This window comes from Lepidothrix coronata, unplaced genomic scaffold (genome assembly GCF_001604755.1).
Source record: "Lepidothrix coronata isolate B3197 unplaced genomic scaffold, Lepidothrix_coronata-1.0 Scaffold165, whole genome shotgun sequence".
Lineage (NCBI taxonomy): Eukaryota > Metazoa > Chordata > Aves > Passeriformes > Pipridae > Lepidothrix > Lepidothrix coronata.
The window spans coordinates 1,303,044-1,325,260 of NW_016690345.1; the positions used below are offsets into that span (position 1 = coordinate 1,303,044).

General features: G+C 45.8%; 2 protein-coding genes across 15 annotated transcripts in view; both read left to right on the forward strand.

Moving 5' to 3' along the window:
* The window catches only part of UNC80 (unc-80 homolog, NALCN activator), a 120,290-nt gene extending 103,058 nt beyond the window's left edge, over positions 1–17,232 (forward strand). For 12 of the 14 annotated variants that reach the window (XM_017829501.1, XM_017829502.1, XM_017829511.1 and 9 more), the window contains 8 exons: positions 327–492; positions 1,323–1,502; positions 3,463–3,601; positions 5,610–5,666; positions 12,304–12,385; positions 12,903–13,014; positions 14,192–14,403; positions 15,433–17,232. In XM_017829501.1, coding sequence (XP_017684990.1) covers positions 327–492; positions 1,323–1,502; positions 3,463–3,601; positions 5,610–5,666; positions 12,304–12,385; positions 12,903–13,014; positions 14,192–14,403; positions 15,433–15,708 — 1,224 coding nt within the window. In that variant the 3' untranslated portion in view covers positions 15,709–17,232. The remainder of the gene's footprint in view (positions 1–326; positions 493–1,322; positions 1,503–3,462; positions 3,602–5,609; positions 5,667–12,303; positions 12,386–12,902; positions 13,015–14,191; positions 14,404–15,432) is intronic. The other 2 variants (XM_017829507.1, XM_017829513.1) reach the window with 1 other exon arrangement.
* Positions 17,233–19,063: 1,831 nt separating this feature from the next.
* On the forward strand, positions 19,064–21,668 carry RPE (ribulose-5-phosphate-3-epimerase). Its single transcript, XM_017829524.1, has 6 exons — positions 19,064–19,219; positions 19,337–19,416; positions 19,497–19,636; positions 20,192–20,326; positions 20,491–20,577; positions 21,010–21,668. Exons 1-6 carry the CDS (start codon positions 19,098–19,100, stop codon positions 21,130–21,132), a joined length of 687 nt encoding a protein of 228 aa, XP_017685013.1. The 5' UTR covers positions 19,064–19,097; the 3' UTR covers positions 21,133–21,668.
* Positions 21,669–22,217: the final 549 nt, after the last annotated feature.

Genomic DNA, 22,217 nt, shown 5'->3' on the forward strand with positions numbered 1-22,217 from the left:
TAAATCATTGTGGAGGAGGGACCTGTCTCATGTCCAAGGGTAGAGCTTAGCATTAGGAAGCCCTCATCCCCATATACCCTGTCCCAGTGAGGTTTTAATGTTAAAACCTCAAACCCATATACCCTGTACCAGTGAGGTCTTAATATATGTTCAGTCAAATATAAGGTTGTCCCCAAAAGACAGGTGGAAACCTCATAGCTGGAGTCAAAAACCTCCTGCCTATAAAGAGGATGGTCTGCTGGCTGCAGGCTGAAGCTGGTCTGGAGACTAGTCCCGGTTCCCTGGGCACCATTTCCTGGCCATGCTAACACGTCCCAATTTTGCAGCTGCTGGCCCAGCCGGCTGAGAACCACGAGGAGCTGACGGCCCGACAGCACATCTCCGACCAGCTGGAGAAACGGTTCATCCCGCGCCCGCTCTGCAAGAGCTCCCTCATCGCCGAGTTCAACAACGAGCTGAAGATCCTGAAGGAGGCCGTGCACAGTGGGTCGGGTAAGGAGGGCAGGGAGAGCTCAGGGCCATCAGACCAGTCTGGCCAGCTGCTCGCCCCTACTTGTGAGGCAGACCTGTCCACTGCCTAGGAGGGGCATGGGGCAACCCACATACCTCCCGGATAGCCTGCCCCTGGAGCCTGTGCCCAGCCCAGCCTTGCCACTGGACAACCAACAGAAGTCCAGGTTAATTGTGAAATGCACCCATTTTTCCACTAAGTCTGAGTCCTGTTCCCCAGCAGCCAGCTCTCACTGTCTGGGGAGTGCCTTGTGCAGCCCCAAACCCAGTGCAGCCTCTGTAGAGCCAAACCTACTTGTGCAGAAATATGTGGCAGGAGCAGATCTACCTCTTACTTTCTCCCCTTGGTTTCTCTATTGTGAGGTCCAGATCAGCATCCCCGAGCTTATGGTGCACTGAATTCTCTCCTGCATGAGGGCACACTTTTCTCCCTTGACAGTCACTCCTGTTGCCACGAGATGGCAGCTGCTGCTTGCACACTGCAAGGGGATTATGTGTTTTGTTCTTAGGAAAACAAATTCAAAAGGAAATGCTTCAGCCTTTTTTCCTTGGCATAATTTGTCTTGTTCCTAAATGTTGAAGCTGATCTGGAAAATACAACAGTAAGGTTGCAAAAACTGTACTGCATAAGAAAAACAGAGATTTTGGAGAGGAGAGGTGAGGTGAGCCAGGGCAGCTGTGGGTTTTTTATCACCTCTGCCACCCATTCACTTGGGCAGAATGAGGTGCCCAGCGTGTCAAGAATGCTTGGTTGTTTGTTGATTTCCAGTGCCATCACTGACTTGGGTTTGGTTTCCCTCCTCTTGGCACAGCTTACCAAGGGAAGACATCCGTCAGCACTGTGGGCACCTCCACCTCCGCGTACCGCCTGAGCCTGGCCACCATGTCCCGCTCCAACACCGGCACCGGCACGGTCTGGGAGCAGGACAGCGAGCCTTCCCAGCAGGCCTCGCAGGACACGCTGAGCCGCACGGATGAGGAGGATGAAGAAAGTACGTGGCTGCTGATTCAAGCTAATCCCCGAGCAGTGAAGGTGTTTTCTCGATGTCCCAGAGATCAGCTGGGAGGGGAAAACAGTTGCCCCTGTACTGGTGTGAACACAAGGCCCACAGGAGCACGAGGCTGAGAAACTGGTGTGATTGCTACACCATTTGTGGTGTTAGAGCTTGGGTTGTGCATAGCTCCTCATTGCCTCCTGAGCTGTGGCAAGGAAAAGGGAAAGGCACAGGCAAATTTTTAGTGTCTGAGATCAGGGCTGACATGCAATCCTCACAGTGCTGACAAGGCATTTGACAACCAGTCCTCTCTTTGACCTTCCTCACAACAGTGGGAAGGGGCTGTGGTTCTGTGGTTAGGATCCCGTTCCTGCAGGATCTTAGTACTTCCTTCTCATCGCTTCTGTCCAGGTGCTCTGACATGAAATATGTTGTCCTTGTGCTGCATGGGATCCAGCTGTGGCTCTCCACAGGGTGGACTGTCTGTTCTTGTGTCAATTAACAAAGAGGAAGTTAAACCTTAAACCTACTGACAACAAAAGCTTGATCTCCCTTTTTGGCAGCTGGCAGGTTCTGAGGTTGCCAGGCTTTCTGGTGCCAGTTTAGAAGGAATGGGATAGTGAATCTTCTGGGGACTTATTTGCAATGATCGAAATATTGGTTTGTTGTTCCATCTGAGTTTCATGTTTTTCTTGGAATTTTGCCTTCTCTCTGCTTCTGAGCTGTCTTTCACTGAAAGCCAGGGTAGAAAACTCTGCTCATATGGCATCAGGCTTGGGCTTCCCCCTGCTTTTGCAGGGATACTGGCTTCTGGTGCTGCAATGGCTGGTTGTCTAATGCCTGAAACTTAAGTGCTTCACTTCTGTATTTGAGGACTGCTAACCCCCAAAGACATCGAACAAAAGGAGTGGAAATGGGGGGCTCAAAAGAAAGGCCTGTGCAGTTACAGCAGAATTGCCATTTGAGAAAGAGCAGTTAACCTGAAAGTTTCCAGGCTCAGCCCAACTTTATTTTAGCTGGGTTCATTTCTAAACATTGTACAATCCACCCACAACTGTGCTGCTCCTACATTGCTCAGATATTTACTCACTGTGGCAAACTCTAGTTCCAGCCATGTATTAATTCTGAGCCACCATGAGGAATGGTAAGTGCTACCTTCCTATCTCACTGAGTCATTATTGCCTCAGCCCTGCCTTGGCTTAATGCTGCCATAAAATATTTCAGTACGTCAGAATTGGCAAAGGTCAAAAAGAAAAGAGAAAATGACAACACAAAACCTCCTCTTTGTTTTATTTATTTATAGTTAAAAGCTGTTATGGTAAAAACCACAACAAAGTAATTTCTTTCCAGGTACTTCATACAATTTGAAACAGGGCTGAAAATTTCAAGCAGTCCTGACCGCTGTCCAACTCTGCATAATTCAGTTGAAGTATGATGTTTTTGAGTCAATTTATCCAATTTTTTGGTGACACTTTAAGATGCATGTCCCAAAGTGTGTTAAAGATGTGAGTTCTGCACTTTGCTGTCATGTATTTTCTTTTTTGTAACAGTGCTTTGCTATGTCACAGCAGCAGTTTATTTCACACCAGCAAAACGCCTAGTTACAACTTTTATGCCAGAAATACTGTATATTAACAAGGAATTTATTAATCACAGGAATTAAGCCCTAGTGGAAGCTGAATTCCCCAAACGCGTTTTCCTGGGAGCCACTTAAGCTGAAAGCCTAGATAAATTCCTGCCCTACATGTGCCAGGTTCCTCATCCTGCAGGGGTTTATGTGTTTGTCTCTCTTCACTGTAAAATCTAATGGCATATTCCAGTTTGCAGGTTTGGGCTCTGGGTAAGTAAATGCTGGGTACACCCTTGGCATCCTGTTGTCTCTTGAGAACTGAGAAGAGGAAGGTGGGGTTTGGGGTCGTTGTTTCCTCTCCTTTCCTGTTCTTTTCTCTCTTTCCAGATGACTCCCTGAGCATGCCCAGTGTGGTAAGTGAACAAGAAGCATACCTTATGGGTGCCATTGGGAGGAGGCGGTTCTCCAGCCATCTCTCCAGCATGTCCGCACCTCAGGCTGAGGTGGGCATGTTGCCCAGCCAAAGGTAACAACATGGGCTTTTCACCTTTCCCATTATAGTCATGAGAGCAGAAATGGCTCAGGTACATCAGAGGGACGGGACAGTGGGATCAGTGCCAGCAGAGCAATGCTAAATTTCTTCATCCTGCAGTAGTGTTGGACCGAGGATGCAGGGTGGGAAATAACGATTTTCCAGGATGATCCGTGTCATGTAAGGTCCGTAAGAACAAGCTGTCATCCACAGAAACTTTCCTCTTAAACAGTTTCAGAAACACTCAGCATTATTATTTTCCTCTGCTACTGCTGGATAGGAAAAAGAAAATAGGGTTTTGCGGTTTTGCACTGAACTAGGGAACCATACCCAAACTGTGTAGGGAGTGGGGAAGAATCCTGAGAAGCTGGGAAAGGGGACAGAGGCATCCTGTTTGATTTACTTTGTTTTCTTCCCTGTGATCTTTGTCCTTGTTAGAATAGTAACTGGGCAGAAACTGAATGTCATATTTAAAGATGGGCTTTAATACTGTTTCAAACCAGAAATATACTTGTTGATACAAATAACTTTGAATGCCTTATTCCTGGTTAACATGGAGTGGTGAGAAAGAGATTGGAATTTGGGAAATGTACAGCTTTAGAAGAAGTAGAGAGAAGTTTTGCATTTAAGTGTGATTTTTTTTTTCTAAGTAAGCAATGTTTATTGTTTTATTTGTCTGCAACAAGTTATCCAAGGATATCTGGCAGTGGATAGATTAATTTATGTTATTTCCTTTGAACATTTAAAAAATATATCCTACATTATCTGTTGACCAGCCTTGGAAAATCAAACAACATTGCTGCCTCCCCAGTCTTGCTTGGAATTAAGGATATAACCTTGATACATGAAGGAAAAGTAACAGCTGTGGTACCTGCCAGTAGAGATAGGAGGGGTGATTTACAAGAGAGAAGTTGCACAGATTTTATCTGAGAGTTTTCACAAAAGGGCTTACAGGAACTCATTTGACTTTTGAACTCAATTGATTCAGTCCCTTTGTTTCTTGAAAAATTAATATGCAAGGCTGCGTTTTCCTCAGTCTTTCACTGCCATCTTCAGTGTATAAACTTCATAAGAGTCACAGCTGATTGATAGCAATCTTTGTTTTGTGCAATCCTAAATCATGGTGATGCTGAGAGAAAAAAGACTTTAATTACCAGAGATCTTTGCTCTCTACTTTTTAAGTACTTAAGTACTTTTTAAGTCTCCTAGCAGGAGACTTTTCATCTTGGTAGGGAAAGGACCAGCTCAGCAAGTGTAATCAGTCCTCCATGTCGTGCCCTTTTAGTTATGGATGGCCTCTGGGCTTCCAGACTGCCTCACAAATGTAAACTAATTAATGCTAAGTAATATTATTACCACTTTGCTGCTGGTAGCCCAGCAGACTGCTTTCCTCCTTTCATGTTTTTCCTATGGGCTGAGCAGGCTGTTCCTGCCTGATGGCTGCAGAAAAGCAGTGAGATGATGTACTTCTTTGCCAGGATCCTCACCAGGTGTTTGTTTACGGTGTCACTGCACTACAAGACCTTATTTTCCAGATGTTTGTCCTTAGAGTCATACAGAAGGTCTGTAGCTCATGGGAGATAGATTACCCCTCCCTCAAAAAGAAGTGGCTCATGGGGAAGGGAAAAAAGCTTTCTGTGAAGTTGGAAGTAAATAGAATGGAAATAAATGAAAATGCTGCAGGAAAACAGCTTTGAAAATAGTTCCCTCCCCTTATTTCCTGTGGAAACACATCCTGCTGAACTTCTCAGCTCCCTAAATCTCAGCAGAGATGTGGAAGGCTCCCTGCAGTGTAAACTCCCTCTAAAGACTGCTCCTGTGATCAGATGTTCTTTCAGCTCCTCTGAGTCATATATATGCTGTTGAGCGTGAGACCAACTAATGTTACCGTCCTTTTTCGCTTTTTTATTCCGTTGATATTTTTCCCTTGAAAACAGAGACAAGCGCATGCTTTTTTGCATTTTCTTTCCCTAAATTCTTAATCTCCCTGCCCCTCCTGCAGTGAACCTAATGTCCTCGATGACTCCCCGAGCCTGGCCACTGAGGGCAGCCTCTCTAGGTACAGTGTCAACACTACCTGTCTGTCAGTGTGTGTGTTGGGAAACCGGCCGTTTCCAACCTCCTGTCTCTTCCCCTCACCTTTTGTCGCTCTCTCCATCTCTGTCTCTTGTGGCTCATCAATATTCAGGCCTGCAAGTCAAAGGTGTAGCAACCCACCTTCAGTTTTCAGCTTTGATTGCCAATAACTTTGAGGAGGCTAAGGGAAAGGGGAAAGAAAAAGCTGTAGTGAGTAAAGCAGCAGGCTGGCCTCGGGGTTTCCCCCTTGTTAAGCAATTGCTTGAAAGGCATGAGAAAGATTATGCATGAGGCATTAGCTGTAGCCTGTTATAAGCATTAGACTGGAGGCTTATATAAAACAGAGACATCTGTTTTTCCATTCATCTCACAATGCTGTCACCACAAAAGACTTAATAACAATATCAAGCCGTGTTCTTTACCATTCACTAATAAAACTGATATGATAAATCCTGTGGAATATAGTGCTCTGTGGGTGCTTCACAACAATTCTCATTATTTTTACAAAGCATTTCTCATTCTCAAATGACACCTCAGAAATCTTGCAGGTGGACACCATTAAGGTATATTTAAAATTGCCTTGTCAGTGCTGGAGTTCTGGTCTAGCTGTTCCCCATTACTCACGGACAGGGGAACACAAAGGGACAGTGTGTCAAATGGGGCAGGAGTGAGCTTAGAAGGGAAGGCTGCACCTTTAACAGCCAGCTCAGTCATCTTAATCATCCTTCTTGTCCTGCTGCTGTGCTCCAACCTTTCAGCTCCTGAGGCTGGGGACCTGTCGTTAGTCCCAAGGGCATCTCTGCTTCCTTCCAGGAGAACACAGCCCCTTCCATTGGAACACGAGGGGTGACACACTGTGTCATTCCTGCACCAGCGGAAGCTGTGGATATGTCGAGATGCATTTGTGTGAATGCTTTGGGTTTGTTAGCTTGGCTTTAGATGATGGTGGTGGCTTTTTGGGGCGGGGACAGGCTGCTGTGTTTGTTCATTCTCCCTGAGTGACAAATGAAGGGTTTATCATCCGTGGTGTCACTGAGCTCATCCCATGATTCGTGGTGTCCTCTGTGTGCGTGAACCCTGCTTTGGCAGGTCGGTCTCTAATTGGTGCTGCTGCAGGAGTGGTGTTAGGAAAAGACATTAGCTTCTTGGCAGAGGCAGGAATATTGTTACCTGGTTTTGTAATAAAGTAAGATGGACTGCGTGTCATTGAACATGTTTGAGGGGGCTAAAGAGAACAGAAATCATTCAGTCAGAGAACTTCCATGTTGTCCTTTCAGCAGAGCCAAAAAGTTGCTACAGTTGAGGAGGATGAAGGAGAAATTCCATATCTGAGTTAAAGCCATGATGATACCAGATAACATCAGTGTCGATTTTGAAATGTTTTGATTTTGTTAAGTCGAGGGGGAATCACTCCTAATTACTGTGGTGAGGTTGAGGAATGTGAGACAACTAAGTCAACAGATGAGTTTAAACACAATAATTTATTTTGAACCTTGAAATATAATCAGTTGCACAGTGGGTTCCTACTCATTCCTGTCACACAAATTTTCTCTAGGGACCAGGGCACTATTCTCCACCCTGCCCTGTGGTACAGAGAGTTCCTAAGGCAAACTGGTTGGCAGATGTACTTGGGAGTCAGTTCTGCTGAGGTTTATTACCCGTTTCAAGGAGCAGGCACTAACGTCTGAAGGAGGGGCATCAGCACTGCAAAGCCTTAGAAGGAATGAAGACAGAAATACTGCAGATGTGTCTGAAAAGGCTAGCTTAGAACTCTGTGAGAAGGAAAAGATGTTTCAACCGCGTCATTAGATGTGCAAATTGGATTCCTCCTCTAAAGGATGGGATTAATAAGGCAGATGTTGTGGGAGCTCATTGTGCTGTGGGAATCATAGGACAGAATTAATTTGGTTTTACATTCAGGAACATTAGTTTTGAATAAAGCAGGCTTGAGGTTTTTTTTATGTAACTTTGATTTTGGCTGAAGCACAACAGTAACTGTTTAGGATCACCTTCTGAATTCAAAGCTGATGTTTAGTCATAACTGACAAAAAGAAATAAATCATATTTACTAGGGACTAGACTGTTATGGAAGGTAGGAGTATTAAATAAGTTAAACAAATAGTGACAAAAATAAAAAAGACTAAAGTCTGTTTCCCTTTGTTCTATAGCAATTGAGCCAGCCATGTAGAAAAGCAGGGAAGACAGGAAGGGGAGAGCACTGAAGTGCTCAGACAGCATGAGGTACAGGGCTGAGGAGCATATGTGTCCAGCATCGTGATCTGTTCTGGTTATAATCTGACAGAAGATGATATTTTCCCAAATCAGAAAGGAAGAAGAAAGAGAAGCCACTCTAGTGGAAATCTGTTGCACAAACATATTTCCCTGTGATGTTTGTCCTTGTGCCTACCTTGGCTTAATGGTGCCTAATAAAAAAAAAAAATCAGAGTGAATCCACATTGCCAGGGCAATCACAGCAGCAGATCTAAGCTAGCTAGGCTGGGATGTGTCTGGGAATACAATACATTTAACACATCCTCTGCTGCCTTTGTCCACTAACCCTCTGTGCTGGTTTAAAAGTTAACCAGCAGGGGAAATGAACTCAATTCAAAAGAGAGATTATAAGTCAGAATAACAATTTAATAAAATAATACAGTAAGTACGATTATACAGACAAGCAATTTGGTTTTAACCCACAAAACCCAAATGTATAACCCAGCACCCTGGGGCATGAACAAAGTGGTGTTTCTTGGTCCCCCCCCGAGTCCAAAGTAAAGGGAGAGGGGAAAAAAAACCTGCTGGTGGGAGAGCTGTTGCAGTCTGGTCAAAAGTGGTGATTGCAGTCCAGTTGAGAGCGGTGAGCTGCAATCTGGTTGAGAGCGATGAGCTGCAGTCTTCCTCTGGATCCCACGAGTGGTAAAAAGGTTCCAAAACTCCAAGTTTATATATTCTCCAGTTCAGGCAGGAATGCTCAGTCCTTCCCTCAGAGCGGGGAATTCCATAAAAGGGTATGAGGACAGGAACATCTACAGGCCTCTACTGCTAACAATTTCTGGGAAATGGCATGGAAGGCTATAGAATACACAGTTTTGGGTTACACCCATACCATGATGAACTGGTCTCAGCTGTCCTAACTAGGACACCCTCTCATTCATATGTCTTGGGACATAAACTGTGTATGTTCCACCATGACGGTGTGGCAAGCATGTACATCTTTTTAACAGACATTTAAACTCCTTGCTTCCTTCGTCTCTCTTTTATTTTCTTCTTTCTTATCTTTTTTTGTTTTTAGCTGCATGGTTTCTTGTAATTCCTGAGCATCACTTCTTATGCTTGCCAACCTGACAAAGTTTGTTTTGGCTCCCACTGTGTAACTGCACCGGTTGTCATTCCTTGTAGTCCTGGCAACATGCATCCACAAAGTTGGGTGTGTTAGATCTTTTGCTCACCTGTCTCTGACCTGTATAATGGGAGTAACATTATTGTGCAGATAAACCCCTGACAGAGATACTCAGAGAGTGACAGAGCATCTTTGTGTTGGGCAGAAAAAGGATGTGGCTTGTTATTCCAACTAAATCTGGCTTATGTCCTGCAGAAAAACTATTCTTATCGATCACATTGCCACAGGAGGAAAACGTGCTGTCAGCTGACATGGCATTTGATTCAGTGTTGCTTGTTTGGGTCCTACGGGCTGCCAGAAAAACAGTGTATTCCTGGTCAGGTCTGGTAAACAAGGAGAGAAAGCAAAGGAGGGAGGGCAGACTGCACAGAGCCTGCCACACTCATTTTCACAGAAACAAGATCAGTAGTGCTGCTCTTTCATGTGAAAAGAAACCCTCACAAACCCTCAGGATGGGAAAGGTTATAGCTGCAAATTCAGTAACTAATCCAAAATTTGTGATCTTTATGATTCTCTGTATTTCCTTCACCTCTTCAAAATTTGGGGATAGAAGTCAAAAAGGCAGCCATAGCAGGACTGTGCTGTGCACAGGCAGCTCTGTGACACTCAGCTGCTCCCAGGTCCACCCTTTGCCTGCAATAGGTATGTGCAATTTCAGCTCCTAAGATCATCCCAAATTATTCCAATTTGTGTAGTGATTGAGTACTGGAAGGAGACATCCACCAGCTCACTTACTTCACTTATGATATAAGCCAAGCTGAAAATCCCAGACTCCAGACTCCAGCAGGAAGACACAACGTCCAGACTTTCTTTTGCTCACCTATTGGTTGTTCTCAGTGCACAGTTACTCCATGGGAGTAGTTTTTTTCCTCATGTATAGCCTCTGTGCCTTCATGCAGTCCATGTACATCCTTTATTTAATGACTTTTTCAAAATGTTTTCATAATGTGTGAACTGAGTTTGTTTTAGCACTGTAAACAGTGTTTTGTACTGAATATAATTGTAGTCTTTCTGCTACAGACATTTATGTCTCCTCACTCACAGAACTGAGTTACCTTTTCTTCATCAGAAATTGTAACAGTATTCTCAAAAGCTAGTCGAAAATAGTAGAAAACTATTTTTTTCAAGACCTTGTCCATCTAATTTCTACTTCATTCACATACTAGTAACCACTCTAAAAAATTCTGAAAATTCAGAGGAATAAGTTCTTATGTAATCCTAGAAAGAGAAGATTAAGGAAATACTCCAAGCTGTAATTTCAGGTAGTCTGGATCACAAATCTAAAGACTAATTAAGGTTCAGTCTCTTTGCTTTAATAAGGAGTGATGTGTTGCTTCTGGACCTACCAGTCATATGTGCTGCAGTTACTGTCTGGGTCAAGGACACAGTCCTACCAACAGGGAGTAACTCTGAGGGCTCTGCTTATCCCTAGGTGGGTGTTTGCATAATGCTTAGGATGTTTGGTATGTAAATCATGTCAATACCCTGTGGAAAAGCTGGGATATATGTTCCAGGGACTGGTGACCTCATCTGACGAGCCATCTGAGGGACAAAAGGACTCAAATACATCTTGTTGTTTCTGGCTCTGAGCTTGAAGAAGCTTTTCTTTTTTGTCCCAAGCCAGTTGCAGCTGTGGTGAGATTGCTGAGGGTATGTCCAGGACTATTACTAGTCAGACAACCAAAAGAGAAACAGCTTCAGGGTCCCAAGATATCTCTGTCCTTGAGGTTTCCCACTGTCTCCCCAGTAGAGCTGGTAGAAACACTTGGATATGGTTTAATGAAAACTCTTGGCTTTAGTTTAAATGATAAGGGAGGAAGCAATAGGATTTCCAGGTTGTGTAACCAGCCTTTGCCCCAAAGCAGAGCAGGAAGCCCTCATGTTCTGTTCCACCAGACCTTCTAAGGACAATCAATAACTTTTGCCAAAGTGACGACTGAGCTGCTCAGGACACAGAGCTCTTTAAGCCTCTCCACAGACATCCTTCATGTTCTGTCTGTCCCTAGGTTTGTCTTCTTCCTCTACTCCTGTATGGCCAGGCAATAAACCTTCGCTCTGTTGGTTGTACTGAGCAATTCCAGGGAGATACAAGGGAAACATCTAGAGAAAAGAATGTTGTTTTCCTTTAGATTAATGCTGGCCAAAATCAAACAGGATTGCAGTCCTGAATCCTCGACAGTATGTACCAGATAGAGCTGGAAGTTGCTTAAATAGGACATGTGGTCAGTGGATTCCAGTCTGGCCTAAGAAAGCAGCTGCCTGAGTTAGAAGAAGTCCATTTTAAATGTTAGTGGCTGTTGTGGCCATATGTCTCTCAGATGTAGTTCATTCAGCTAAAGTGTTTTGTGATTGCTAAATGACCAGTTTTTAACTGTTTGCAGGAATACAGTGCTTTAATAAAGATGAGGGGAGTGTGGTATTTTTATATTAAGTAGATTAAATGGTCAGTTGAATGACAGAATGAGATTGTAGCCAAGTATGTTTTATTGCTAAAGATTCTTCTACTGCAGATTTTTTGATATTTTGTACCAATATATTTAAAATCAAAAAGCTGTTGTTTATATACATATATATATATATAATTTTTGTTCACTTGTCTTTTTTGTTTGTTAGCCACAAAAAGACTTAAGGCTGCAAGTGTTGAGTGTGGGGCCTTGTTCACATAACTCATGCATCCATTATGTGAATGGATCCTTTGTCACTTTGTGTTTGTTTTTTGTTTGTTGACTTAAATTGAAATTAAAACCAGATGACGAAATTGTGATGAGGCCATGGAGTCTATTTGGGAGGAAAAAAAAAATTAGCTTTTACAACATTGTCCTTGAAAAAAGGAAAAGCAAACAAGAAGACTTTTGAGCTAGGAAGCTGATGTTCTTGCCTTCACTGATGTGGCAAAGGATGCAGAGAAAGTGAGTGCTGCTCAATGGGATGCATCAATCAATGACTGAAAACTGAAATCTGCAGTTATTTATATTTGGATGCTACCTGTGCGTGGCCAAGTCCTGAATGCCATGACTCCACCTCCCACCCTTTCCTAAGCCCTGGAAGCCACAACCTAACAGACACGTCCCCCCCATCCTTCAAAGACAGTACTGCTCTTTGAAGTGACTGTGCCATTAGTGGTTGGTCGACCTATTTATTTATTTTAGTCCCAGTTGCCAGGACACTTCCTAGTTATACAGGGTGCTTGTGAGCTTGGCCTAATGCTGTCAACATCTAACAGGGTGGCAAGTGTGCAGAGTGAGCCAGGACAGCAGAACCTTCTTCTGCAGCAGCCCTTGGGGCGGAAGAGAGGCCTGCGGCAGGTGAGAACACAGAAATGCTGTCTCATTTGGGTTGGCTTTTCTTGTCTGTGTCTGTTTGGACACGATCTGTGGATGTGACTGTTTGGACATGTTTTGTGGATGTGACACGCCCCTTCTACCTGATTTGTGTTATACTAGTACAGTCCCTTAAGTCAGCAGGAACTGGAGCACGAGTTCTAGCTGTGACGTTGGACAAATCCTTAAGAGAGGAGGGATTTAAATTGTTTTAAATTCCTCAATCTTGTCCTCTGCAGCCTTTTTAAAAAATTATTATTATTAAATGACGGTCACACAGCCTGCACTGCGTTACTTTCAGTGTTAAAACTGAAAAGGCACAAACCCCAGAGGTTCATACGAAGGAGATGTCTGAGCCATGGAACCCTTAAAACATGTATCTGTTAAAAGTTGAGTGAATGGACACCTAAAGGAACAGACGATGATGATACGTTCTCCTTTCAGAGGAGCAGCTGTGCGATATGTGAACGTACATCAGCTAACTCTCTCTCCCAACATTTAGCTTCGACGGCCACTGCTGTCACGTCAGAAAACCCAAACGGAGCCTCGGAGCCGTCACGGAGCGCGACTCTCCACCACGCGGCGGAGCATCCAGCCAAAGCCTAAACCCTGCGGTAGGGCAGTGCTGCATTCCCAGAACCAGCACTTCACACTGGAAACCAGAAAGTGCTGTGCTGTTGCTTTAACTTGAAGGTTGTTAGTAGCCTATATTAAAGTGAAGTCCTAGCAGTTTTATCCTTTTTCCTAATGAGTAGATTCCTCATCAGAAAATCACCCCCTCAAAACACTTTGATGGTTTCTCCAGTGATTTTCAAGGTGAAACAGGACATGGACAATGGACATGGACGATTATCTTGTCTCCAAGAGTTGTGGAGAATTTAGGGGGCAGGTATTCTGTCAGGATGCCTTGTCCAAAACCTCTAGATGTGCAAGTTTTGAAGCTGCTTTTGAGAGCAGTAGAAAGAAGGATGTCCCATCATTCACAAGCTTAGATGTTCAGAGCTTTAAGGATTGTACATGGAAGTGAATGTAGGACTGTGCCACTCCATGCTGTACATTTCCAGCAGTCAGCACTGCCAAGCAGAGCAGGTGGCTGTATTCTGTACCATCTGAAGTGAGCAGTGAGCTTTGGAGGAAACATCTGGAAGAGCCAAGGTTGCTTGTGAACTTTCTGGGTTTCTAACAGCTCAGCAGGAGTGTTCTGGGGCAACAGCACTGCTGGGGATGTTTGAAACATAAAAGTTAACCCCAAGTAATTAAGAGCAGGAGCAGGGATATCAGGTTTACTGTTAGGTTTTTAGTCTAGCTGTCTTCACCCTGTGCTCTTCTGTTAATGCTGGATATTGGACTTAAGTCTGCAGGAATGGGGGTCTATCAGCTACACTTTTTTTCTCAGATTTCCTGCAAAATCTCAGGCAATTCCCCTATATATTTGCATGACAGCTTTCCTTTTTTACTTGAGGGCAGAAATGCCTAACTCACATGGGAATTAAACTCAGTATATTCTTCTGGGATGGCAAGTTTTTATGGGTGGTATTGTCTCACCAAGCCATGACAAAGACAGGTGTGCTGGCCAGACCTCAGGAGATCCCCGACTCTTTCTGTGTCTGTAGAAAAAGTCCAGGGTAAAAGGCTTTCAGATTAGATGTCAATTAGACAGGTTATAAAGATGGAATGAACCGTGAATCCTGTCTTAATTGTAAAAACTCCAGGGGTTATCTCTTGTCTTTGCTTGTTGTGTTTTTCTTCCCAAACGTTAACCCTCGATCCTCTGGGCTCTGTTCCCTTCAGCGGAGCAGAAGCGGTCGGTGACGTTCACTGAGGCCCCGCCCGAGGCTCCCCCCGCCTGCCCTGGGGACACTCTGGCTCTGGTGGCCCAGCAGGTGGGCTGTGGCCACAGCAGCCCCCCAGTGACCAGCAAGCAGGAGCCCCTCAGCAAGCCCACGCTCACCTCCTCCCCTGCCATCGTTGTCGCTGATCTCCACAGCCAGGCCACCGGCCAGGTACTGTGACTGAGAGGTTTGTGGTGTGGGTCTGTCCCCCTTGTTCCACCCGGGTCACGTGGTTACAGCACTGTAATGAAAGCTGGAAGGAGAGGGATGGCAGCAAACTCTCCTGGGTGGCTGTTTGCTGTCCCACCCCCTGCTTCTGAAAGCCATTCCCTTCTAGATCTGTGCAACTATTCCTAATTTGCAGATATATTTCCTGCATCTTCCTTTTCCATCACAGGTCCTTCTGGACCTGCTCACCAGTGCAAGCTTTCCTCAACAGGTTTTGCAGGTTATTCCCTGAGAGATGCCTCCTTAGGGAAGGACTCCTTCAAAAGCCTCAGGACTGTTTTAGCAAAAGCATCACATTGCAAAAAGGAATTGCTTGTCTAACATTTTTCTCTGTTGGACACCACTGAGGACAGTGCAGGGACAATTCCAGTCATCCCTTCAACACACCAGTAACATTGAGATCACTTCTATATGCCCAGATACCTTTTGGGGCTGTGTCCTTCATCATGAACAAAAGAAAGTCCTCTGTCTTCAGAATCACAGAATGAATCTCAGAAGGGTTTGGATTGGAAGATCATCTCATTCCAGCCCCCTGTGATGGGCAGGGACACCTTCCACTAGACCAAGCTGCCCCAAGCCCCATCAAACCTGGCCCTGAACACTTCCAGGGATGAGGCATCCACAACTTTGGGCAACCTGTGCCAAGGTCTCACCACCCTCACAGGGAAGAATTTTTTTCTAATATCTAATCTAAACCTACTCTCGGTTTGAAGCCATAAGTTAAAACAGATGAAATAAGGAAGTGTTGATGACTGAAATCAGATAACTTTTCTGATAATTTCTGCAAATTTGATTCACCAGAAAAAATATATCATTGTCAGGGGTATAATTTTAATGGGTTTATAATCTGCAAATACCTGGCCCTTTATGGTAAAATCTATTTCTGTACGAGAAAATATTTTATAGATGTTCCTTTGCTTTTTTGCCCCCTCCCTCCCACTTTCTCTCTGCCTGACCACCAGCTCTCCTCAGTTGCAGAGCGAGGCACTCTCTGCTGAGAAGGAGAAGGAAAAAGAGGAGGGCCTGGAGTCCCGGCCAACAACAGCACAGAGCACCCCACCCACCCAGCTCTCTGACACGGAGGACTATGCTGGCCTGGAGACCACCAGCTTGCTGCAGCACGGGGACACTGTCCTTCACATCAGTGAGGACAACGGGATGGAGAACCCCTTGCTGGCCACTCACTTCAGCTTCACACACGTGGAGCTTGGGGAGACGGACATCGATCTGGATGAATCCCATGTTTAACTCCTGGGGAAGTGCCATAGTGGGAGGAGGAAGAGAAAGTGCACCTTCTCCTTAGAATTCACTGCTGACTAGTAATTAATTAAAACCAAGAGCACTTTATTATCCTTATTATAAGAAAATGGCTATCAGTAGGTTGCTATAGACTGGCAAGTCTCTGTTTGTGAAATCTGTTTCAGTTCAGGGCAAGACCACAAGATAAGAGAATTTGTACTGAATTCTCGGGGTTAGGGGTGTGTAGGCAAATGTGGTCCACAGAGCCTTGATCTGGCAGCCGTGTACTGTGAGCAGCAGCCTCGTGGGTAACAGGCTGTTGGACTGTGTGAGACAGAAAAGCCTCTTCTGTGATTGTGCCCAATATTTATTTTTGTAGTGTTTTTGAGAGGGGGGGCTGTATAGCAGCTGAATCCAAGGCTCTTACACCTTGGTACTGACAGTGAAAACACTGACAGGACCAATCTAAAGCTTGATTTTCACAAGCTTGGGACCATTGTTTCTAACTTGCAGAGCAACAATAAGCACTAGGAAGCAATTAGACCCTTTTTTTTCCCTCCTTTCTGTTGGCCCTGCAGGCTTCAGTTCAGCTTACTTTTGTCTGTTAGTTTCGTCCCAGTCCGTAAGATATTGCCTTTGTGCTACAAAAATATTTGCTCTGTAAAACCGAATACAGTACATTCCATAAGCAGGAATGCACGTGCTGTGCACAGATACAGATGGGCAGGGGCTGAGTGATCTGCAGCCCACACTGTCCTGCTTAAATGTACTGAGCAATTCATCTCGACAGCTTAAAAAGAACCCCAAGAAACTGCACGGTCCCAAGCAACTGCTCCACTGATGCTTTGGATGTACTTAGATAGAAGGATTTTAAGTAAATATTTATATATGGTATTTTCATGTTCCTATATATAAAAATATAAATATATATATATATATACATTGTAAACGAAAGATGGTTATTCCAGGGCAGAAAACTTGATGAAAGAATCTATTTTTGGCATGTTGAGATTGTATTTAAAAAGGCTACATTTTATGTATGTAATGATCATGGATGCAAGTGTTAAATATGTGTATGTAACATTTACAGAAGGGGAAGATCCCGAGGGGGATCAGCTGAAGTCACAGATGAGTTATGGGCTCTGCTACAGCATCATGGAATTATACTGAAATGTGAATTTAGCCATTGGCTACTGACAGGCAAAGTGCAAACAGCTGTGAAACAAACCATGAAATCATCAGCAATGCCCAAAGTTACCCTCTGCTTTGGGAATCGTACACTGCCTTTTTCAGTTCACATTAGAAGAACTGGGGTTTATAATTGTGGCATTATTGTGCAGAGGAAAATGTTTTGGATCATCCTGAGAGTATCTAAAACACGCTAATTACCAGTTTGGCTCCTGAAGGCTTGTCATTTGGACACACACATGATAAAACGGCCTTAGGAGGGAAACGATATCCTGCCAGCCATTTCCAAAGAAAGGACTTGCATCTGTCCTTAACAACTCTGAAGTAGCTGTTAAAACACAGCCACAGGAAGAGCTGCCTCGCTGCTGTAGTGCAGCACGCAGATTTTACTGTGGCTTTGAAAATTAACCACGCACCTGGCAGCAGGTTTCAGCCTGTGGAAGCCTGTGGAGCCTCAGGCTGCACTGCCTGGCATTTGCCAAATGCTCAAATTTGACAGGAGCTGTGCACACCAGTCTGAAGACTGAACTCGCCTGCATTAAACCTCTGAAGAGAGCAAAGGCCATCTTTCTCCGAGGTGCTTAGCATGCTCTGCTGCCACTGCACTGGTGAGAGATGGAGGCTCTCAGCCCTCTTGGGAAAAGCAGGGAAGAAAAAGCAACTATTTTTATAGTGCAGCATATATATCCCAATATATATGGGGATATATAATGTACAGGTGGTGCACCAATGCAGCTCCAAAGGGTACCTGGTTTTCTAAGAGAGGTGGTTGGGTGGAGGTGGCAGTGCCCCGTTGTATGTCCTGAGCAACAAACCGCTTCCTCTGCTGACCAAAACATGCTGTACTGCTTCTTATCTCCTCAGTGCACTGGAGCCAATGCCAGGTACCTGTAGGAGACTGCTTTGGATTAGCTCCTAGCTCAGAGGTCACTCCAAGAATTGCTGAACTTCAGATGATAAGTGTTATTATTAACAGTGACGCACAAATGAGGAAAAACACAGCTTCACTTTCAAGTCCCAAGGTAGGCTGGGTCACTGGCAGTCACAGGGAGGAGAGCTTCAAACGTGGGCTGAGACACAACACACAGAGAATTCATGGTGCACTTTATGGCGCAACCTTTCCTGCTGAAAATGAGAAGGAAGGATCTTCATTAATGAAAAGTAGAGGCCTCACCACAGTACTCTATTTTAGCAATGACAAAATTACTGTGATTTGCTTCATTTAATTCAGTGTATGTAATAACTGTTTCAAGTTTCCATTGTCTCTGGTGAATCCACAGTAGTAAGCCATAGCAAGGACTAAAATGCCTATTTTTAATGTCTACCCTGCTAGAAATCAATGCAGCTTATAAATGACGTAATCTGTAATTTAGTTTTATCCAGGTGGCCGGGCAACTGGCTTTGGTTTTGTGGGATGGCTGCTGAGAGATGGCACAGACGCGCAGGCCCATTAGCCTGATTTCTCATGTTTTACTGTCATATCGGTTGCCCTTAATGCTGTCCTGATGAGGTGCATACAAAGTACTCTAGCTGGTTTGTGCTTTCCTTCGTCTCTCTGTACCAGAACTGGTGTATTTCCTCTGTGAAGACAAACGATGCTGCTTTACATAGTGTTAGAGGCCTTAAGCGCATGTCGTGTTCAGCAATGTCCGGCTGTGCCTGTCTTGTCCGTGTGTCGGTCGGTCCCGCTGCCTCAGCATTTTATGCAAACGTTGCCCCGAGGGCTAAATACAAAGGAGTGACGGCAAAGGACAGAGTTCTGTGTTTGAGCCCCTTGCGCAACTCGGGCGGTCTCTCTCTCTCTCTTTCTCTCTGAAAGGCTTCGATACGCGGTTTTGTTCCAGGATACCGACAGCATTTGTTAAAATTTACCCGTCTGCTCCCGGTGCTGGCGCAGGGGGTGCCGCTGGAAAGGTCTTTGCCCTCCCCCGTTCCAGCGTGGGGCTGGAACCGTCTTTGGGGCTGACGAAATACACTTCACTGGGAACCGCAAACCACTCAGACCAGGGTTGTTATCATTCCTCCCCTCAGTCTGGGCCCGCGGGTCGCGGTCGGGAGGGGTCCGAGCGGCTCGACCCGCCCCCTGCGGCGCCATTTGTGTCCCTCAGCGCGGGCGGAGCCGCGGCCCCGAGATGGCGGAGGCACCGCCCCGCCCCTGCCCCCGCCCGCCCGCCCCGCCCTCCGTCCCGGCAGCAGCCGCGGCCGCAGTGATGGCGTCAGGGTGCAGGATCGGGCCGTCCATCCTCAACAGCGACCTGGCGGCGCTGGGCGCCGAGTGCAGCCGCATGCTGGACTGCGGGGCTGACTACCTGCACCTGGATGTAATGGACGGGTAACGCCGGGGGCGGGCGGGACGGGACGGGGGCGCGGGGGGCGGGCCGGTCCGCCCGCCCCACCTGGCCGCCCGGGGTAACCTGCGGGCGGCCGCGTCTCTCTCTTCGGCCCCAAGACACTTCGTCCCGAACATCACCTTCGGCCACCCTGTCGTGGAGAGCCTGCGCAAGCAGCTGGGCCAGGAGCCCTTCTTCGGTAAGGGCCGGGGGCTGCGGGGCGCTGCCCCTTCGGCAGCGGGACCCGGCCCCAGCTCTCCGCTCGCTCCCCTCTTCCAGACATGCACATGATGGTGGCCAGGCCGGAGCAGTGGGTTAAGCCCATGGCAGTCGCTGGCGCGAACCAGTACACCTTCCATCTAGAAGCGACGGACAATCCCGGGGCGCTGATAAAGGACATTCGAGAGAATGGGATGAAGGTGAGGGGAGCACGGTCTGCGCTCGGCATAATGAGCCACCTTGCTGGCAGGTTCTCTGGTGACCAGTGAATCTATGTCGGGGGAAGTGTAAGTTGGATATTAGGAAAAGTTTCTTCATCCAGGGGGTGTTTGGGCAGTGGAATAGGCTCTCTGGGGAAGTGGCTATGGCCCCAAGTCTGCCAGAGCTCAAGGAGCACTTGGACAATGTTCTCAGGCATATGGTGGGATTGTTGGGGCTGTCCTGTGCAGGGCCAGGATTTGGACTCAGTGATCCTTGTGGGTCCCTTCCAGCTCAGGATATTCTGATTCCGTGATTCTATGAAAAACTAATTGTTGCCATTTCAGGTGGTCAGACATTGGCACTTGCAGCCCTAACACTCAGTGCATGAAGTCAGTCTTCAGTTTCAGTGAAGAGAATCGGGAATCTTTACCTAAACCAGCTTGTTCTTCCAGAGCTTAGACAGACACAGTTACTTTCCTAGGAGTCTGTACTGAGCTCAGGCCAGCCTTGCCATCATCCTAAGGTGCACTTGGATTTTTCTTACCTCCCCACAGGTTGGCTTGGCCATCAAGCCTGGCACTACAGTTGAACACTTGGCACCTTGGGCCAATCAGATAGACATGGCTTTGGTGATGACAGTAGAACCTGGGTTTGGAGGGCAAAAATTTATGGAAGACATGATGCCAAAGGTAAACTACGTTTCTCTTTCCTTATTTATTGAGCTAAAAGCTAACTAACAGTATGGAGTGTAGTGGTGAAGTAAATAAACCTTGTCTAGATGTGTAAGAATCTGCATGAGATGGTGGTAGCTCAGTGTGGATCTCAGTGCCCACCTTTTTATATGGTTCCCCAGGTTCAGTGGCTGAGGACACAGTTTCCCTCCTTGGATATAGAAGTGGATGGAGGAGTAGGGCCTGACACTATCCATAAGTGCGCAGAGGTAAGAGGTCGCAGCAGAGTACCGTTCTCAGTCACTGTGCTAAGACACTTGATCAGCTCCCAGAAAATGAAGCTTTGGAGGAATTTTGGCTGTTAAAAGTTTTCAGAGGGAACACACTTAGGCACCTAATATAAAAATCTACTTGGGGTCTAATCTTTTGCCTTTTCTTAATAGTGGCTACTGAAGCCTCCCCTAAGCTAGAGAAGTTGTTTGTTTCTTGTGTGTTCAGGTAAATAGGAGCAATGATGAAGAAAGAGGGGGGAAGAGCTGTCTTTTCTAAACCTAATTGGGTGTTGTAGTTGGAGGTATGTCACCTGTGTCCCAGAAGTAGCGCTTGTTTGCCACTAGCCCAGAATTCAGTACCTCCTTAAGTGCTTTACAACAGGAAAACTGTAAGCCTGTTCCACTGAATGGGTGTCCCATGTCTTTCAGGCAGGTGCCAATATGATTGTGTCTGGCAGTGCTATTATGAAGAGCGCAGACCCGAGGTCTGTGATCAATCTGCTCAGGAACGTGTGTTCAGAAGCAGCTCAGAAGCGCAGTCTGGATCGATGAGACCTGCCCAAGCCGTGTTCAAGAAGGCTCTGGGCATGCAGGAGAACCCTTGTTTCTCGTGTGCAAGGGAGGGCTGGATGAACACTAATCACAGAAGCTTGTTGCTGCTGAACAGAGGAGTCATTCCTTCACTGTGATGAAGCAAGCAGCAGTGGGAAACGTTGTGCCTGTCTTTCAGGGCTGGAAATGCAATGGTTTGAGCCTCTTGATTCTGTGGATGCTAATTTTATAGCACAAGCTCTAATGCTGACTGGATTGACTTACAGTCAGTTTTTTGCTTGCTAGAAGAGTGTAGCATTGCCACAAGCGATCTGTCTTGTGGAAGACTCTTAATCAAACTGCCTTCTGCTGTGTCTGTATTTTGTCATTTGATCTGTGCATTCCTACAAAACTTTTCCACTACTGCATTAAAATGCCCCTTCCTTGGTGCGGTAAGTCTCCTTTAAGCTGACTGTCACAAATGACTGGGTTTGGGACTAAGTTTGGGGAAAATGCAGTCATAAAAGGGCTAAAAAAAATCCCACTGCTGCCAGAAATATCCTTGTGCTTTGCCTTTATCGAACAAGTCAGTGCATCATCTTTACCAGGTCACAAAGTGGGGAATATCTTCTGTATCTTCTCATTTAGCTTTCAAATAGCCAGTTAAGACAGCAGTGTCTGAAATTCCAGGAAGCAATGAGTTTCCATGGAAGAACATTGCTTTAAAACCGTTCAGATAGCTAAAAACCTTTCTCTTGTCCCACAGCTTCCTTGGTTTATGTGCCTGAGTAAACCATTAAGGTGGTGACCTACAGAACTGATACTGCTGAAGTGATATGTAGGTTGAAATGTCTGGAGGTGGCTCTGTAAAAAACCTTGTGGAACCACAAAGTTCTCAGTCCTTCCGTTGGCTGTGCCCACTTCACAGACTGGCCTGTCTGGGCACATGAAAGGAGAGCTGCAACACACCAGAGGAAGACCTGAGCAGGCCATTTTTACATAGACCTGTCTCCCATAGCTCCACTTAGGATTGTTGACTCTTCAGTATTTTGTGGTTTTCTGCCATTTCCACAGGCCCAAAGTCGTGCTGTCCTCATAGCAAAGCT

Excerpts from the sequence above, each read along its gene's own strand:
- RPE (XM_017829524.1), top strand. The coding sequence starts at position 19,098 with ATGGCGTCAGGGTGCAGGATCGGGCCGTCCATCCTCAACAGCGACCTG. Across the intron at positions 19,417-19,496 it reads GGGCCAGGAGCCCTTCTTCG|ACATGCACATGATGGTGGCC; the intron begins GTAAGGGCCGGG and ends CCCCTCTTCCAG. Across the intron at positions 20,578-21,009 it reads CTATCCATAAGTGCGCAGAG|GCAGGTGCCAATATGATTGT; the intron begins GTAAGAGGTCGC and ends CATGTCTTTCAG.